The 20,203-nt window shown below is 53.5% G+C and overlaps 1 protein-coding gene across 2 annotated transcripts in view; it reads left to right on the forward strand.

Moving 5' to 3' along the window:
• The window catches only part of CHCHD6 (coiled-coil-helix-coiled-coil-helix domain containing 6), a 125,774-nt gene that overhangs the window by 75,086 nt on the left and 30,485 nt on the right, over positions 1–20,203 (forward strand). For both annotated transcript variants that reach the window (XM_060163852.1, XM_060163853.1), the window contains one exon: positions 5,891–5,974. In XM_060163852.1, coding sequence (XP_060019835.1) covers positions 5,891–5,974 — 84 coding nt within the window. The remainder of the gene's footprint in view (positions 1–5,890; positions 5,975–20,203) is intronic.

A 20,203-nucleotide genomic window follows, 5' to 3' on the forward strand; every position in this document is an offset into this window, starting at 1 on the left:
GCATCTTTGAAAGTTCGCAACTTGAAGGATCATGTGTAGGGGACTTACTGTGCTTGGTGTGCACGATACACCTTCTCCCATTTTTTAAAACCTGTTTGTATTATTTTTTATCAATAACATATAGCTGGGGTTTTGCCTTTGCATTGGTGTGTATGGTAAGCAGAATAACGGCCCCCCAGAGACGTCCACCTCCCAGCCCCCAGGACCTGTGAATGTACTCTCTTGCATGGTAAACAGGGCTCTTCAGATGTCACTAAGTTAAGAATATGTGGTGGGGAGACTATCCTGTATTATCCAAGGATGCCCGGTGTGATCTCAAGTGTCAGGGAGATTAGGAGAAAGGGGAATCAGGGAACGACCAGGGAAAGAAGGAGACAGGAGGGTCAGAGAAGGAGACGTGATGACAGTAGCAGAGGTCAGGGCGACGTGGGGCCGTGAGCCGAGAAATGCAGGCGACCCCTAGACGCTGGGAAGGGCGAGGAAACGGGTTCTTCTCCAGAGCTTCCAGAAGGACACAGCCCTGCTGACCCCACGCCTGTAGCCAAAGAAGACCCATTCGAGACTTCTGATCTCTAGAACTGTAAGAGAATAAATGTGTAGTATTTTAAGCCACTACGTTTTTGGTAAGTTCTTACAACAGCAAGAGGGAACTAATACAGGGGTAAGTCTGTTTCTATTCAATGTCATTGTTGGTGTGAGCGCATTTAAATTGACCGTTTGTTATTTGTTTGTTCCGTCTGTTCTTTGTTCCTCTGTTGCTGCTTTCTTGTAGATGTTTTTTGAGGGAGAGTGTGGAGACGAATCAGTACATTTTAGCATTTCGTTTTATCTCCTCTACTGACTCTTTACTTGTGCTTTCTTTGGTTACATTTTTAGTAGTTATTCTGGAAATTACTTTTAAAAAAATCTGTGCTCAAGAAGGATTCTTTTACTTCAGGAATTATTTAGGAACTTCACAAAAGCACCCTGCTTGGGAGTTTTCCGAGCTTCTCAGATCTATTTGTGGTCTTTAATTAATTTTGGAATATTCTTGGCCTTTATCTCTTGCCTTTTTTTGCCCCATCTTTCTCTTTTCCTACTAGGACTTCAGTTAAAGGTACGCTCTGTCGTTTAATATTGTCCTGTAGGTCTTGGGGGCCCTGTTTCGTTCTATTTTTCATGCTTCGTCTGCTTGGGTTTCAATGTGAGTAATCTCTAACCATCTGTTTCCAGGTGCATCGCCTCTTTCCTCTGCTCTGTCCCATTTGCTAAGGAGCCCACGATTCCTTGCGTCTTTGTTTGGTTCTGTTCTAGTTCGGGTGGTGTCAGTGAAGGTGGAGGAGGGACCTCTGAAGACCCTCTCTTCCATAAAAGCAATGAAAACGGACAGAGCCTATTTTTTCAGAACTGAAAGTTAACCAAAGACTGGGGCCATCCAGGGGCATTTGTTCAGGAAAATTGGGTGAATCTCAGTAAGGAGCGTGAGGTTTGTGGCATTTCAAATTGTCCTTATTCCCACCCTCCTTTCCCCAACCTAAGCAGTAACCTTGAAAGCCAGCAGACACAATCTTGGTAAAACCCAGCAGCCTGGCAACCAGTGCACGGGGTGGAAAAGGACTGGAGTCCTTCAAAGCCCCGTTCCCAGAGGTCGTCCTTCTTCTTCCTGTCTAGGGGTTCCCTGGAGGACCCCACTCGCAAGGCTGACTTCATTTCACATGACTCGTGACTCAGGGATGCCCTGGGGTCGTTTGCCGTAAACCATCAGAGGCCATTGTTGAACGTGTGGAGGACAGTTGGGTGCAGACAGTGGGGGAACCCAAGCGCTAGGCAAGCAGAGCTACAGAAAAGAGGAATGTGGGAGGCTTTGAAAACTCCGGCGTTTTGCTGGGAAGCTGGAGGCCACATTCTGGCTAGGGCTGTGCACGGGGAGATCTCCGGACACCCACACTGAGACGCGTCACAGCCAGACTGTCAGAGGCCACAGTCAAAGAGAGAATCTTGAAACCAGCAGGAGAAGCCACTCATCACATGCAAGGGACTCTGTGAGACTAGCGGCTGGCGTCTCCTCAGGAGTAATGTAGGAAGTCTCCACGACTTCCCATGCGGTGCCCACCCTTTCCTGCTAGAGTCTCCGCCGTGTTAACCCTGGTGACTTTGAAGTCCCTCTGGGCTAACTCCGGGCCTTTGTTGCATCTGGCTCTATTGAGTATTTCCTCTCTATGGTACATCTTTATTTTCGTGTGTGTGTGTGTGTGTGTGTGTGTTTAAATGTTTGATTGAATGCTGAACCTTTTGGGTAAACAAAACAGAACAATGGGCACTGCAGTATACATTTGTGCCAGGGAGGGTTTTCCTTTGTTCTGTGAGACCCTTAGTGTGGGGACTGGGTCCCTTGTGAGTGGCATGCAGTTGGATTTCCTTTTTCTTCCTTTTACCCAAAGTGGTAATCTTTTTCCTTTAAGGCTGAGGTTATTTGGTTCGTGGTCTATATTCATTATCTGTTGCTAAATAACAAGTTACGCATCTAGTGGTTTAAAGCAGTAACCACGTATGACCTCACGGTGTCCGCGGACACCTCACGCTGGACACCTCACGGGTCCTTGGGGCTGGGACTGGGCTTGGCTGGGCCTCTGCCCCTGGCTTCTCATGGCTGCGGTCCCGTCCCAAGGCCCTCGGGCCATTGGGCTGAGGCCCCTCAGCTCCGTGCCACAGGGGCATCTCCGGAGGGCAGCCCACAACACCAGGGAAGCTGGCTCCATGGGTGTGGACAAGCGGGTGGGCGCCAGACCGAAAGCACGACCTTTGCCCCTGGAACTGCCCCCTCTCGCTCCAGTCATAGCTGCTCATCAGGATCTGGGTGTCACTCCAGGGCCCGAGCCCGGGGACGTGGGATCCCGGGGGACCATCTCAAAAGCTGTGATCCCTGATTACTTATACTGATTCCCGCAACCTTGCCTGGTCTTTTCTGTTCTGTCCTCTCCTCCCCTCATTCTCCTCCGCCCCCGCCTCCTCCGCTCGGGCCTCTCCCTCCTCCCCCTGCCGTCCCTGTGCGTCCCCGTCCCCCAAGCAGCCACAAGGCAGTTGGACTCCGGCCCGTGCTCTGCCCTCGAGTTTTCTGGCTCCTCTGTTACTGTGCGTCCTTGTCCCCGTTGCAGGGCCAAATCTCTCTACTGCATCCCCATTTCCTAATTTCCCCCTGACTGCCCTCAGCTTGGGGCTTGTCTCATGCATTTGATTCCTTGTTCCTTGAAGAAATCGACATTTATAATATTTACCTACTTGGGGGCTTGCCTGTTTCAGGTTCATTGCTTCTTTTAAAATCAGAAGTTCATTTATCTTTTTGAGCACCTTAAACTTACGTGTTGAAAATCCTTTATCAATTGGAAATTTGAACACTGGCTGAATATTTGATGGTGTTAAGGAATTCATTTTTTTTGGTATGCAATGCTACTGGTTCTGATTAGGAAAATAAAAGTCTCTATCTTTTAGAGAAATATATTGAAGTACGTGCAGATGAAATGACCTGCTGTAAGGAATCTGGGGGGAGGGAGGGGTGGGCGCTGTAGGTGAAACAGAATTCCCGTTAATCATTTTTTAATATTTCCTTTTTTTTAAAGTTAATTAATTAATTAACTTTATTTTTGGCTACATCGGGTCTTAGTTGCAGTGTTACAGGATCTTCGTTGTGGCATGTGGGATCTTTCACTGTGGTGTGTGGACTTCTCTCTCTAGTTGTGGTGCACAGGCTCAGTAGTTGCAGCGTGCAGGCTTAGTTGCCCTGTGGCACGTGGGACCTTAGTTCCCCAACCAGGGATCGAACCCATGTCCCCTGCATTAGAAGGCGGATTCTTAACTGCTGGACCGCCAGGGAAGTCCTTAGTTTATCATTTTGAAGCTTAGTGATGGCTATCTGGGTTTTTTAAAATTTTATTATAAGTTTATATTTATTTCACATTATTTAATATATATTATAATATTATAATATCCATGTTTATTTAGTATTATTTTAGTACAGTAATACAATTTTGCATAATAAAGTTTTAAAAAGCCGTGTCATAACGTCCCATCGTGTGAATTTTGTCTGGAGCGAATTCGCATCAGCTGCTGGTTTGACGGGCAGCCTTTCTAAGCTTACGCTTCCTCGCCGTATTTGGTTTGCAGGCTTGTTTTGAGCACAAGTTTTGGTTTTGGTCTTGTTGGCTTTGTTTCTCTCCTATTTCCTTGTCTGCCTGCCGAGCATTTTCGTGGCAGCCTACAGCTGCCCCAAGTGCCAGCCAGTCCCCGCGCCACCCAGCTGTGGCCTGGGGTTCATGGCGCTGGAGCTGTGGCCTCTGGGCTGAACCCAGCTTCTGACAGATTGAGAACCACGGCCCGACATGGGGTCCTCAGGATTCTCAGGTTGGCTTCTTATTCTGGGGGAGCCCTGGGCTCCGGGGGCGAAGCTGGCCCCACGCCCGCCTCTGCCCAAGGCTGTGGCTTTGGCCTTACCTGCCTCTGTGCCCGTCTGTTCTGTTGGACGTTTGCATCTTGTTATCTGCCTTGTGTTTGGAGCAGGGCAGGTGCATCGAGCGTGCTCATCTGACAGTTCCCTTCACTTCCCCCTTCAAAGACTGTGACCCGAGAGCGGGCATGCATAATGGTGACATTTTACCTTTGTGTTGGAGACAGTGTGCTTTATGCAGTGTTTTTCCCCAGAAGGCCGCCTGGGAAATGTCTTAGGGAGAACGACGGTCGCTACCCTGCAAGCTGTCCGTCTGTGGTTCCCCAGCCCGTGTCCATCTGCAGTTGTCCTATTTTTATGTCTCTTCTGCTGGGATCTAAGCTCCATGAGGACAGGAGCTCCCCCTCACCCCCAGTGCCCCAGCCCCCTTACAGGCGTGTGTGTCATGTGGCAACACCCGCTAACGTCTGGCTCTGACCTGAGGGCCACCTGTCTGCTGTGTGCCAGGCAAGGGCCGGACGGTGGCCGCTCTGCAGAGTGGGTACCTCCGTCCGCCAAACCTGCGTCACCGGCACGGCCTCTGGTCCAGGCGCCAACACCGGGCGTTTGCGTTGCACGCACTTTCTACAGCTCCTGCGCCAGACCAGCCCTCCTTTTTCTCAGGCAGAGGCAGGCCAGGGGCCCTGACTCAGGGAGGTTCCAAGGGCTCCGGGGACATGGGCCTCCGCGTCAGGAGGACGTGAATTCCTGCTTCGTCTGATGCAGCATCATTGTGCGTGGGCCTACCGTGACCCTGGCTTTGCCGTTGGGGTTTCCTTTGACCCGTGCACAGCCCGTGGGGGGAGTCATTCCAGGTTTACGTGTCACACATGCGTGGGCTGGCGCTTGGGGTCAGGGACTTGTTGAAGGACCCCCGGCTGGTTGAGGGCGGGGAGGGGGCTGGCCCTCTGTGACCTTGTGGGGGTCCTCGGCCGTGTGCTCCCGTCAGGAGGCCGAGGGGCAGCTGTCCCGCGAGGCCTAGGATTCTGGGTTCCAAGGCTGCTCACCTTTCAGCTCCCTGGCCCTTGGAGACAGGTGGTCTGCTCAGCAGAAGGAGGACATCTGGGCGTGCCTGCCGCTCAGAGCTCAGGCAGTGAGTCGGCGGCGCGTGTGCTATGGGGACGGCGCAGGGCTTCTGGCCTGCGCGCCTTGAGGCTGCACAGCTTCCGTCCAGGCCCTTCTCTGCCCAGGCTCCACCCCAGCTCCGCTCGTGGCTTTGAGCTTCGGGGCCGTCACCTAAGCCGCCCTGTTTCTGCGTTGTGATGGGGCCCTAGTCATCCTGCCTGCCTTTGGAGACCGTGGGGCGCGTGTGCACACGCTTGCCCTGGTCAGTGCTGCAGGGTTCCCCCTTAACGGCGGTAGCGACGTGGCACTGCGTGGGCTTCCATTCGTAGGTCGCCAATGGCTGACTGGACTCTGCTCTCCTTGCAGGCCAGGGAGCTGGAGAGCCGAGAGGCGGAGCTGAGACGCCGCGACGCCTTATACAAGGAGCAGCTCGGGCGCCTGGAGAAGCAGGTGAGCGGTCCGGCGGGAGGGCGGCCGGGCCCCGAGCTCCGGGCGGGCTCAGGAAACTGACCCCGTGCGCTGGGAAGAGGTAGTGATAGTGCGACCATCGCAGTACCAATACACGAGCGCCGTTACTGATTTTCTCCTGGGGGTCAGGGATCAGAGGGCCCGTCTCAACTTTTCTGAAGATGAGCCTTTGAAACGAACGCGTTTCAGAGGCACATCATCTGCCCTTTTCCAGTCTGCAACAACGAAAATTCATTTGGTGACTTTGTAACTTGCTTCCTGTTTGGGGGGCTTAGTTTGTTGATCATGAAGGAGTTTTCAAAGAGACCCTGAAAACGTGGGAGGCGATGGTTGGCAGGTTAACACTGGCTCTCCCTATGCCTGAGACCGTGGCCAAGCCACCGAGTGCCTGCTGTCCCCGCGGGTCCTGGGGTCCCTTGTCTCGGTTTGGAGCTTTGAGGTTGGGGGTGTCTTGCAGGCTTGATGGCAGCCTGCCGTGGGGACAGAAGGGGGTCACCCGTTGGTGTCTGGGGGACGCCAGGCGTGTGAGGCGTGCAGCCCGGAGGGTGACTCTCCTCTGGTTCTCCGCCTTACGGCCCGTGCTCTGCTTCTTTCCCACCGCCCTCCCGCTCGTCCTGGGTCAGGTCCAGACTCCTCACATAGGCAGATGGGCCCCTTCTTTTAAGTGAGGTTTGCCTGCGTGCTTGTGAGCATTACTGAAAGCTTCCAGAAGAGGTGTGCAGATGCTTAAACGCTAGCATTTTGCAAAACAGGAGCTGGGTCCCTGGAGGGAGGTGGGGCAGAGGGGGAGAGAGGCTGGGCCGGCCCAGTGGGCCTTCTCCGGGGACAGATCTGCTCCTGTAATTGCTGGGACCACGGAGAATCTTCTCCAGCTGCCGTTGCTATTGTATTTTTATATAAATTCTGCCTCCGTTTTTGAATGCTCAGACTTTGACATTTTCAGCTTCTGCACCTTCCAATCATCAAGCTCCTTTTTCTTTTCTTTTTTTTTTTTGGTTTCCTTTTACGCTTGGAAATTGATGGTGGAAAGCTGTTCGGGGCAGACTTGGAACAGCGGCTGGATCATCCTCGACCCCTCAGCAGCTGGGAGCCAGTCGGGGTGGGGAAGGTCGGGGTGGGAGGCGCAGAGGCCCGTTGCCCGGAGGACGCCGTCTGGACCCAGCCGTGTGATCGGCGTCGACGGGCAGGAGAGCCCGCGGAGTCCAGACCAGTGTTCAGGGGCGGGGACTTCGTGACCCTTCTGTGCCCGTGACGGTTATTCCTGAGTGAGGGGAGCATTTTTGATTGGGCGCCTGTGCCTCGTGATCTTTCTGAGCAGCTGTTCCCGGTGCCCAGGTCGCCAGGCTGGAGCGAGGAGGGTTTTCCTTTTCCCGCGGAGAGAGGTGAGCTGCCGCGTTCACAGCGGCCTTGCCAGGGTCTTGGCCCAGGAAGCAAAGCTGGCGTGATGTCCGTTCAGGCGGCAGGCAGGGGGCGGCGTGCACTGACGGCGGGTGGCTGGACACCAGCTCCGCCGTCCTCTCCGTGTTCTCTCCCCTGCAGGATGCAGGCTGCGCTCCAGCAGCAGCGGGTGTGTCTGAGGCAGTCTCATCTCCAGGGATGGCCTCTTCTCCAGGCCTCGCTGGGCCCGGGGCCAGGCGGGTGGGGCGGGCATCTCTGGGGTCCAGCAGAGCTCAGCCCGGGTTCCGCCTCAGCAGCACAGCAGCCTGGGACTTGGAGCAAGTTGTCTGAATTCCGGAGCCTCCGTTTCCTCGTCTTTGAAATGGGAATTTCAAACCCGAGCTGCCAGCTGTCTGGGGGATGTGTGCTTGTTTGCGTAAAGCAGCCCCCGGAGCGCCTGGAGGACGCACCCGGTCATCCCGCGTTAGTTGGGCTGTGTTCAACGCTGGGCAGTGGTGCTTCCTGCCACACGGAGCCCACAGTCCAGGGTGGGAGGGGAGGGGACGCTGAGGGCTAGGGCCCCAGACGAGGGACGCCTGAGACCGTCCTGTGACCCGTGGGCCTGCCAGCTCCATCAGTAGAGTCTTACTTTTCCAGACTCAGCAGCTGCAAGTGGAGAGGGCACTTTTGGGGTGTAGTTTCAAAGAGTGGGGCAGGGAGAAAGGGAGGACCTCGGATTCCAGGCTCCCTCCCCTAGAGGTTCCCCCAGTCCCCGCCGTCCCAGCCCCTGCCTGTGAGCAGGTGGTGCTTCTCCTGGCTTCTGGGTTTTCTGCCTGGGCTTTGCTTTTCCTAAGGAGCGGCCGTGCCGTGACCCTGCCACGCCTGCAGCCTTCTCAGTGCGGCACGAAGCAGCCCCGCCTGGAGTCCCTGAGTCTCTCCAGGAAAACAGAGGGAAGTCCACTTCACAAGACAAGGTGGCTGCTGGTCAGGGCTGCAGGAAGAGGGCCCAGCCTCACGCTTTGGGGAACTGAGTTACAGCCCAAGGCGACCCTGTCACACACTCAGTGGAGCGGCCACCGTGGGGAGGATGGGTACCAAGGATGGTGGTTCAGCCTGTGCTCCCAGGGGGCCGCCTGGCCAGGCCGCCTTGGGAAGCTGTCACCCAGGGACCCTGGAGCTGAGCACAGCTATGCCCTGAGGCCTGGCCTTTCTTAGCAAGAATGGGCTGCTTATCCCTGGGCTCGTGGGACCACTGCCTCCGATAAGGCGAGACAGGAGGACCCTTGATCCAATCCGATGCTTTTCACGTGTAGGAAAGTGGCCCTAAGGCAGCTCAGTGGTTTGAGAGTCAACTGGTACAGCGGTGAGTGCTGTGCTCTTAGACCTAGAAGGACCTGGGCCCTGTCCCCGGCACTTACGACCGCAGTGGAGAAGTGGGTCAGCCTGCCTTGTGTTCCATCTGTGGCCACCCTGGTTGCCTGCGCTTCTGTTTCTAAGACTCAGACGTTAGAATCCCGTCGGGGGTGTGACTGGCCAGCAACCTTAGGTTTCCCCAAATCCACCTTTTCTCCCTTTGCTAAAGTGGACATGGTCTTGTCTGGTATCTTCCCATTTTCTCTGAATTCTGAGTTGCCAGAGCAACAGGAGTCTCCGTCAGGGAATTCAGAGCTAGCGGGACTCGCCTGGGTGGGGACGGGAATTCATCTCGCAGGCCGAGGCTGCCTGCGGCCGACCCCAGGTATCCGTGCTGGGTTCACTCTTTTCCGTCCCCTGGGTGGAGGCTGGGAGTTCAGGGCTCTTTCTCTCCGCCCTCTGCTGACTGCACACGTCCTCAGCAGCGCGGGCCTGTCCTCCTGGTCCCCGTCTCTCCTAATGAAATTCTAAAGCCCTGGCTTTGTGCTCGGCGTTTTCCAGCAGCTCAGCCCGCCGGGGTCTCAGCCCTCCTGGCCCTACTCCCCGGCCCTGGCCATCCGTCCCATGGCCCCTGTGCCCTGTCGGGAGCACAGGGCAGAGGTCGCCTTTGTGCCCTTCCCGGGAGATATGAGGATCGGTGTGACTGTAGCTCTCGGAAGAGTGTTTTTAGAGACCTTACCGCTGAAGCTGTCCTCCTGCCGTGGAGGTGTCTGGCGTCCTGGCCGGCCGCTGCAGTCGGTCCCCGGCCGCTGGCACTGCTCTCACCCTGGCTTTTCAGTGCCCGCGCACAGCTGCTACCTGTGCCCGGGGGGCAGGCGCCTCCCAAGGCTTTGTCTGTCTCCTGCAGGCCCCGTGTGTGGACGTGGCCCTTCCCGCTGCGTCTCAGGGACCACGTGCAGCTTGCACGCGGCCCCACGGCCTCCTAAGTGGTGGACGTGGGGTGTACGTCTGGGGCTGGCTGACTCCAGAACCCTGGTCCGGGCGCCCTGTTCATGCTTGCATTTATCTTTTTAACGGGCAGGCAGATATGCTCCAGAAAGGAAATGGCCACGTGGCCCTGCCTACTCTGCATCCAGACTGCGTCCTCCTGGACAGTCTGATGCCACGTCCTGCACGTGGAGGTGACTGTCCAAGGAGCTGTCCCCTCAAGGCAGCCTGTGGCGCTAAGTGCCCAGGTTGGTGTTACACCTGCTACAGTAGAGGGTCTGCCTGCACGTCGTCCTTCCGTCAGGGTCAGTGATGGCGGTCACAGTGCAGTCGAGCTGGGGGGAGCCTTAGGAAGGAGCGTGGTCACTGAGTCAGGGGGAAGCGGTCGCAGAGCTGAGTGGCAGGGACGGTGCAGTGGCCGAGCGCATAGGATGGCCAGGCACGCGAGGCGGTGGCGGGTGTGAGGGCCACGCGAGGCCACCGCAGCGGCTCTGTGTGCAGGGCTTAACGTCTCCACGTGGACCGTCTTCCTGTGAGCTCGCCCCCCAACTGGGAAAGCCGAGGTCTTCCGGGCTCTTTCCTCTCCCTGTCTGTGTGTTTCCTACACTCCATCCATCCCCACACTTCCCCTCCTCTGCATCCACGTCTCTGTCATCTGTCACCCACACGAGGGCATCGTCCCTGATGGTCTCCAGGCCTTAGTGACCGTCCCTCTGTCCCGTCCAGATTTCTCGTTGGCGTGTCTGCACCGTGCTTCCTCACCCGGCCCTGAACGTCACCTGGTCGGGCCCTGCACGCCCTTCAGACTCCACTCCACCATCTGCTGGCCCAGCTCAGCGTCCCCAGCCTCTGATGGGGGTCGGCCTCTTGCCCCAGCCTGAGCTCCAGGTCGGGAGGTGATTCTTACACATGCAGCAGCAAACCTGCAAATCCAGAGCAGAGAAAGCAGGGGAGGGAAGGGTCCTCTGTGGACACACGCCCAGCACAGGTCCTGGGGCTGTGGCCTGTGTGCCTACCCACCCGAAGCCAGCCCGCAGGTCCCTGCAGAGCGAAGGCCTTCCCACCTCCGTCAGCGGCAACTCGGGCCCATCGCCAGACACGGAGGACGTGGGGCTGGGCAGGCGCAGCTCCCACTGCAGGGCAGCCAGGCCGGGGCCATCCCGGGCACTCGGAACCCGGGGATCATGTGGGAAGGGTGTGGAATGTAAAGATTCTGGGGCTCTTGGTGGCCTCTTACCTGGTGCCTTCTGAAATACACCAGAGTCAGTTTGGAGGGGTCTTGGCGCTCTTAGGGTCTCACAATACCAGCCTCTAAACTCAAGCAGAGGGAGGTTAGGTTATTTACCCGAGTTAAATGGCTCAAGAAAGGACTTCATGTCTTACTTGAAATGCTTTGGGACGTAAAGATTCCGGCCCATCACTGTCTCCGCGAGGGCTGTCCGTGTGGACCCCGTGGAGCCGGGTTCCTGCCATCGTCCCAGGAGGAACACAGGCCGTCCCATCTCTTGTTCAGAGGGTCACACTTGGCAAGTGTTGTGGACGTGCTCATGGCCTCTGTCGAGAACGCCAGGCGTCACTGAAACAAACAGACGACGTTGCGGCACCTGGTTGTTGGTTACCAGCTGGCAGCTTTGCCTAGAACAGCGGTACCTGCGGACACCTGCCCCGGGCGTCCCTGGGGCACCTGCTCCCACGGCCCACTTCCCTGTCGACGCCCAGGAACACGTGTCATCTGGCTGAGAAGCCGATCGGAGGGCGCTGCCAGTGGTCCTGAGTGGAACCCCTTCCCATCAGGTTTCCGGTAACCCCTGGAGCCAGGAGCGGCGTTGCTGACCTTGTGGCTGGGGCGCTTGGGAGGGGCCTGGGGAGCTCTAGCGATACGAAGCAGCAGTAGGTGCTTGGGGGAGAGTTGGTGTGAAGCGTGAGTTTGGTGAGAAGCCGCTGAGCTGACCTGCCGGGACTGTGGGGCTCTGTGAGGCAGCGGGGCCCCCGCCAGATGACGTGCGGTCGCCAACGTTCCGTTTCATCAACAGCGTTGCCGACAACACCCCTCTGCCCTGAGCACGTGACCTTGAGCACACAGGCGGCTCTGTCCAGGCTGCTCTTGATACTCTCCTGTGACTCCCCTTCCCCAGGGCGCCCAAGGGGAGGGGCTTCCTGCGGAACAGGATTCGCTTGGCAGAAATCATCTCACTGCAAACTCCCATCAAGGCAGCGCCTTGTTTCTTTGAGATCGCCTCTCAGATGTGTTAATGAGGGAAGAAAGAATGAGAACTATGAGGAAAGTCTGGAGGAAAGTGGATCAGTAAGATGTGAAGAGGGAAAGTAGACAAATGACTCAACAGCTGGAGGAGCTGAGCAGAAAGGACGGAGGGGGTTTACGTGGAATCAGAGAGGCATCTGAAGGGGGTTTGAAAGGGAAGCACAGAGATTCCGAAGACTTTTTAAGTTGCTGGGCTCTGAATGATTAACTGCTGACTGAGGTTCTGAGGCCAAAATCATGCCTGTATTGAAATGAGAAGAAAAGACAGAAGTGTACGAATCTCCTTAGTTTTCAAAATGAACCTCAAGAAGGATAAACCAGAAACTAACGAGATTTTTACCTACAGCTGGGAGTGGGAGTGGGCTGGCAAGACAGGGAGGGTGTGGGACATCTCTGAGTATGTTCTTTATAAATAGTTTGACTTTTGAACCGTGTTAATGTTTTGCTTATTTGAAAAGTAAATCGACAGAGATGGTGTTAAAAATTAATACAAGCAGAAATAAATGAACCCAGCCATCTATCAGACAGATACCGCCCCACAGAGAGGGACTTCCAGAGGGAAGACGTCTGGGCTCCCCTCTCCCTGCTCTCCCCACCAAGCACAGCTGGGAACCCTGGAATAAGTTGAGAGGCACCACAGGTCTCTGAAAGGAAGGGAGAGGGAGAGCTGGCAAGGGACCCTGGGATGGAGGAACAGCGCGGTGGCCCACGTGCTCACAGCCCCCTCCCGGTGACAGAAGGCAAACAGGGCCAGTGTCTTTGGCCCCAGCCTGGTGGCAGATGGCTTCGCAGGTCGGCTCAGAGTCCTCCAGATTGAGACAGAGCCCCTCCCAGCCACACTGGGGGTCAGGTGAGAGCCCCTGGCATGCCTCCCCAACAAGTGTTCCTCATCCCTGGGGCCAGAGACTCCCTCCTTCCCCCGAGACCCCAAATGGCTCGACGGCACACCAGGGGGATCCTGCCACAGCAGGGCTGGGGGCAGCCAGGGAGCACTGGCCTGGGAAGAACACTTTGTCCTGTGGACCAGAGGGTCCTGGCTCCCACCCAGATCATTGGTGAGCTGCTGGCCGGCAGGAGATGTCCTGCCCACAAGTGGCTGGGGCAGTGCTCCTTGGGTCCTGTAGGCAAGAGATGCCTGACAGTGGCAGGGGGACCCCTCCCCAACAAGTGGCTGGCGGGGGAGCACAGCCTGGGGAAGCACTTCCTGCTCCGCAGGCAACCCCGCAGGGTCAGCAGGAGCCCCAGTGCCTTGGAGGAACCAAGTGGGCACGATAGTGCGGTAAAGGCTTTGAATCCAGATGCTGAGCAACTCCCAGAGGTAAAGCCACACTTAGACTCACAATCATGAAACTTCTGGAAACTGAAGACAAAACTGGAAAGCCGTCAGAGAAAACCAGCGTTATGTACGCGGTGATGCCGATTTTATCGACGGTGGAATCTCATCTAAAATCACGGAGGCCAGAGGAAGTGGCGTATTTCCTGAGTCCTGAAAGAAAAACTCTGTTAACCATGAATTCTACACCCAGCAAAACTATCCTTCAGGAACAAAGAGGAAATGAAGACGTTCTCGGATTACAGAGAGCTAAGAGAATTTGTGGCTGCCCAGTGTACCCGTAAGGAATGGCAAAGTAAGTTATTCAAACAGAAGGAAATGATAAAAGAAATAATTTGGGAATATGAACAAGAAAGAAAGAACAAAGGAGAAATAAAAATGCAGATAAATACAACAGATTATCCTTCTTCACATGAATTTTTAAAATCATATTTGATTGTTGAAACAAAAAATATAACATCGTATGATGTGAGGCAAATGCATGTGCAAAAAATGCTCAAAGTAGACTTTAAAAAGTGGAGAGGCTGGAGGAACCTAAGTGGAAGTGAGGCTTGCAGACTTGACCCTGAGCGGTAGAGCGTCAGCAGCAGCAGGTTGTACATAACATGTGTGTATTGTAATGCTCAGTGCAGCCACTGAGAAAGTTAGGTGAAGCAGTGACTCAGACACACTATTAATAAATCAACATGGAATCTGATGAAATGTTTAACTGACAGGAAGACAAGAAAAGAGAAATGGAGGAGCAACAGAGGGGACAAACAGAAAACATGTAACAAGATGGAAGACTTAAGCTCTAACTGTCAGTAATCACCTTAAAGGTAAATGGTCTAAATATACCAGTGAAAAGGCCGAGGTTGCCACACAAACACACACACACACACACCTCTGCTGTCTATAAGAAAATTCAAATACGGTGACATAGATGGAAAGTAAAAGGGTGAAAAAAAGATGTGTCGGGCTTCCCTGGTGGCGCAGTGGTTGAGAGTCCGCCTGCCGATGATGGGGACACGGGTTCGTGCCCCGGTTCGGGAATATCCCACATGCCGCAGAGAGGCTGGGCCTGTGAGCCATGGCCACTGAGCCTGTGCGTCCGGAGCCTGTGCTCCGCAACGGGAGAGGCCACAACGGTGAGAGGCCCGCGTACCGCAAAAAAAAAAAAGAAAAAAAAAAAATGTGTCATGTAAACATCGATCCAGAAAAACATAGGCGTGGTCATTAATATCAGATAAAGTACTTCAGAGCAAAGGAAATTACTAGACACAAAGAAGGGTGTTATATGATGATAAAAGGATCAGTCTACCAGGAAGGCATAGTAATCCTAAATGTGTATGCACCGAAGAAGAGAGGCCTAAAACATGTGAAGCCAAAACTGATGGGGCAGAAAGAAACACACAAACCTAAAATAATAGTTTGGGGACCTCAATATCCCCTTTTCTCAGCAACTGATAGAAGTACTAGACAGAAGGTTGTCGAGGATATAAAGGGTCTAAATGATACAACCAACCAGCAGGATCTAACTGACATATAAAGGATACTCCAACAATAGCAAAATGCATATATTTTTAAAGCACCTGTGGGACCAAGATAGTCTATATCCTGGGCCCTAAAACTAACCTTAACAAATTTGAAAGAATGGAAACCACATATCAAAATATATAGGATATAGCTTAAGCAGGGTTGAATGGGAAATTTATACCAGTGAATCCCTAAATTAGAAAAGAGGAAAAGTTTCAAATTAAAAGCTCAAGAAATTAGAAAAAGAACAGCAAAATAAACCCAAAGCAAGCAGAAGGAAGGAAATAATAAAAGATAAGAACAGAAAATATAATCATAATAGGAAAACACTGAAGAGAATTAATGAAACAAAATGCTGGTTCTCGGAACAATTGGATAAAATTGATAAACCTCCAGCAAGACTGACAAAGGTGTAGAGAAGACGCAGGTCACCCCCGTCACAGTGAAGCAGGCTGGACCCCCACAGATTCCATGGCCACTGGGAGGGAATGAAGTGACACCACTTTATGCTCATAAATTCCACAGCATAGAAGAAATGGACCAGTTCTTCGAAAACCACAAACTGCTAAAACTCAGCCAAGATGAAACTGATAAACAGAAAAGTCCTGTAACTACGGAAGAAATGGACTTCATGACTTTAAGACTCCAGGAGAAGAAATCTCGAGGCCCAAACGGTACCTCTGGAGATTTCTACCAAACAGTTAAAAAGAATTAAAACCAATTTTACGCAATCTCTTCTAGAAAATAGAAGCTCAGGGGAAACTTCCCAACTCATTTTATGAGGCCAGTATTATTCAGTACTTTGTCAGACAAGCAGTGTTACCAAACCAAAGACAAGAGAAAACTACAATGTCTCTCGTGAAGTTAGACACAAAAATCCTCAACAAAATATTTGCAAACCAAATCCAGCAATGTATGAAAAGAATTACACACTATGTGTGTATACACCATGTTATGCAAAGTGGGGTTTATTCTGGGTGTGCAAGGCTGGGTCAGTGTCTGAAAATCAATGAAATCCGTTATATCAACATGCTAAGGGAAAAAACATATGATCATACTAATTGATACAGAGAAGTATTTGACAGAAATCTCCTCCCATTCATGATAAACACTCTTGGAAAAACAGGAATAGAAGGGAACTACCTTAACTTGTTAAAGAGCATGTACCAGAACCGCCGACACCAGAGATACGGATGAGATTCTGAACGCCCCCCCGCCCCACCATGGCAACAAGGTGGCTGTCACCACTTTCACTTAAAGTAGGGTTAGAGTTACGCCACCAGTGAGACACTAGCCTCTGCAGTAAGAGAAGAAAGAGAAGTGAAAGGCTGTGGATTAGAAAGGAAGAAATAAAACCGTCCCTGTTTGCATAGGATACGATCATCTGCATAGATGACCTAAGGAATCCAAGAAAAAAGAAAAGGAAACCCTAGGACTAATAAAGACTTTTAGCAAGGTCACCAGACACGAGACCCGCACACGAAAATCAACTGCATTACAGATTGCTATGTACTAACAACATCTGGTACTGAGATTAAAAGCACCAAAAGCAGGATCCATAAAAGGAAAAAACGTTACAATGGACCTCGTCAAAATTAAAGACTTTCGTTCTGTGGACGGCCCTGTGAGGAAGATGAAAGGAGGAGCTACAGACGGGGAAAGAAATATCTACAAACCACACACCAAGCAAAGGACTGGTGTCTAGAACATAGAAAATACTGTCACAATGCACCAGCAAAACATAAGTAAGTAAAAACCGACAATCCAATTAGAAAAATCCACCAAGGGGATATACAGATGGCAGATAAGCACATGAGAAGACATTCACCATCATTAGCTATTGGATATGCAAATTAGACCTGCAGTTAGACGTCGCTGCGTACCTGCTGGGGTGGCTAACATCTTATCTTGTGAAAAAGTGAGGAGTGTTCAGAACATGGTGAGGGCATGTGCGTCTATACGGGACCCAGGAGACGGCCTGAAAGAGGTCCCACGAGCCGAGTTCGGACACCTTGTCTGCGCGACACAATATTGATGACAGAAACGGATTATAACACGTTGGATTTTAAAAAGAGAATCTAAATCCAAACTGACATAAAAACATACAGGGTCAAAAGGAGGAAAGGAGAGGAAAACTGTCTTTACGAAGGAACAACAACTAATAAATGTGGTGAGAACGATAGACAGTCACCCATTTGCCACTGTTGTAATAATAATCAATTCAGCAAAAACCGTGACTGTTGGGAAGCAGGGTAATCATGCTCTTACAGCATCGCTCTTCAGGTCACGTGTTTGTTGTCGAGGGAAAGGGTGTGGTCTCAGGTCTACGTTCCTACATAGCAAATCACCTCGAAACTCAGAGGCATCAAGCAGCCGTTGGTTAGGGTCACGGGCTCTGAGCGTCGGGGGCTCAGACAGGACACGGGAACAGCTCGGCTTTGTTTCCTGAAGTCAGGGGCCTTGCCGGGGCCATATGGTGGCTGGGGGCTGGAACCATCTGGAACCTTCTCCCCACCCCTGGCAGTTGATGTGGCCGTGCTGGGGCTTCGCTGGACTGTTGGCCGAATCTTTTTTTTTTTTTTTTTTTTTTTTTTGGCTGTACGCGGGCCTCTCCCGTTGCGGAGCACAGGCTCCGGACGCGCAGGCTCAGCGGCCATCGCTCACGGGCCCAGCTGCTCCGCGGCATGTGGGATCCTCCCGGACCGGGGCACGAACCTGTGTCCCCCGCATCGGCAGGCGGACTCTCAACCACTGCGCCACCAGGGAAGCCCTGGCCGAATCATTTACGTGTCCCTTCCGGGTGGGCCGTTCCAGGCTTCCTCCCAGAGAGCGAGGCACCAGTGTGCCAGGTGTTCACAATCCCACCTCCAAAGCCACGTGATGTCACTCTGAAGCAGCCGCAAAGTAACCAGGGTCAGAGGAGGAGTGTCGATGGGGGACACGGCTGCACGGCTGCCTCACCTCTGCCGTTTCTCCGCCAGGAATTTTAACCTGAATCTAATCATGACAAAACAAGTGTTCCAACTGAGGGACATTCTCTGAAACAACTGTCCTGGCTTCGTGAAACATATCAATGTCCTGAAAGGCCGAGCGAGGGTGGGAGCAGGTTAGACTGAAGGGCAGGCAGGGCCATGTCGGCCAGGCATGACCTGTGACCCTCGCCTGCGTCCCGGATTGGGGGCGTTTCCTGGGGCAGTTGGAAACAGTCAGATACAGATTATGTATTAGAAAATTATCCTGTTGATGTGAAGGGTCCCGACTGTGGTAGTTGTTTAGCGTTTACTCAGAGTATCAGAGTTAATTTGCTCTTGGGAGATGCAGCTGAAGTGTTCGGGAGCCAAAGGTCATGATGACTAAAATGTCGATAGGTCAAGTGGCTTCAGCCAGAAAGAGCGTGTGAGTGGGTGGATGGGCAGAGCCCCAGCGAGCGGTGAGTCCAGGTGATGCGCACCTGGTGACTGTCACACTCTTCTCCAAGGTGCGAGGTTTGAACGCAGGGCTGGAATAAGCCTGTGCCACACTCTCCCCCTGAGCAGCAGAAGTAAGGTTTCCAGGAGGATGGAAGGAAACAGGAGGATGTTAAAGGAAGAAGGGGAAGAAAAGGCAGCTGCAGGGCTGCTCTTTGCAGGAGGGTCGAGGTTCCTTCAGGTGCAAAACTTCACCCTTTCAGCAGAGCGGCCTGGGCGGGATCAGCGGGCGGGAAGGAGTGGCTGCGTGGCATCTTCCAGAAGGGCGGTCCTGGGGGAAGCAGAGGGCATCAGGCTGGACCGAAGGGCCCTGGGCATGGCCCCGGAGGCCGGGCATCAGTGCTGAGTCAGAGCAGAGAAGGAGGGCAGCGGGGCCTGCCCTGGGCTCCATGCCCCCCTGCTCCCCCCACGGTGCCTGCGGGTGGCGGGAAGGGACGTGACCTGGCTTGGCCACCCCAGCCCGAGGCTTGGGGTTGGTGGGGGGACAAGAGCCGCCCCTGCCGCCTGCCAGCCGCTGGCCTGGGGCCGTTCTACCTTCTGCGCCCGGAGCTCGTGCCGGGAGCTGCCGGCCCCCAGGGCTGTGGCCGGTGGACTCAGCTCCCTGGGAGAACAGAGTGCCTGGGGGTCCAGGTCCTGGAGCCCCCCCCATCAGCTGCCGCCGCCTTGGGGTCCTGCAGCCTTGGGGTCCCGCTGCCGTGAACACTGACCCCCCCCTTGCTCCCGATCCATGGTTCCAGAAGCTGGTAGGTTAATTTCCTCAACAGATCACTTGTTGGTAATAATAGTGGTCACGACAGCTCCCGTTCCCTCAGCACTGACTGCTGCCCCCGAGGGTGGCACGTCAGGAATTGTCCCCCCCGGTGGTTGTGAGGGGGTGTCGCTCCCCCCCACGCAGCAGCAAATGTCCCCAGTAGCTGTGCTGGCCTCTGTCCCTCCTCGTGCAGATGGCCCCCTGACCCCCGAGGGCGGCTGCCGCGTGCGGCTCAGGCCAGAGGACGATCTTTTTAAATGCACCTTACTTATTTCTGGTGTTTTTATTCGTTTATTCTTGGTCTTCTCCCACTCCTCCGAGCACAGCCCAGCACCACCCGACTCCAAGCCTGTTTCATTTAGGAGCTCGTGCTTACGAGCTGTCTCTACAGCCCATAAGCTGTTGGGCTCTATTTGCGGGTATGAGAATAGGACCTTTTAGAAAATACCCTTTTGCAGCCCCCAGACTTTAGGCTTCCGTGAGAACCTGTGTGGATTTCTTCGGTGCTGTGACATTTCCTGTCTGCATTTGCACAGCCCGGAGAGCAAACACATACCGGTGGTTCAGGTGTGTGTTCGTTCGTGTCTCAGCTCATCAAGGTATTCGTTCTGTAGAAGGACCAAAACCCTCATTTGCATCTGTTCGTCTCTTTGTGTCAAGCGCCTGGACTAATCCTTCCATGGAGGAGGCTCTGGGCAGACACGCCTGCTGGGTCCAGCTCCCAGCCTCAGACTCTGCCTGCAGAACAAACAACGTGAACTGTGTAACAGCACTTGGGGACTGGCGTGCAGTAGGGGCTCGTCACAGGCGAATTCCCTCTCCTGTAGGTGAAGTCAAAAAGAAAAGAACTCTCTTCCCAGAGTCTCTTAGAACCTTTAGTAAGCACTTAGCAAGAACCTTTACGGTACTTGAGTTGAGTTAGTCATTTTTGCAATAAAGGAGAGAATTATTTTTAACTTAGGTAATTTGTACCTCATATACATTGAGCTATATTATCCCCGCAAAGCCTGCTGTCTACCAACATTTTGAAACTGTTCTAAAATTAGAAGTTGGAATCAGAGGAGGTGACAACCATGAAGAAAAGTCACCTGTGTTTAGGAGAAGCAAAAGGTCTGGCGTTTCCGCAGGACTGACAACGGGGCCGAACGTGTTTCCAATTACTTTG

This window comes from Lagenorhynchus albirostris, chromosome 10 (genome assembly GCF_949774975.1).
Source record: "Lagenorhynchus albirostris chromosome 10, mLagAlb1.1, whole genome shotgun sequence".
NCBI lineage: Eukaryota > Metazoa > Chordata > Mammalia > Artiodactyla > Delphinidae > Lagenorhynchus > Lagenorhynchus albirostris.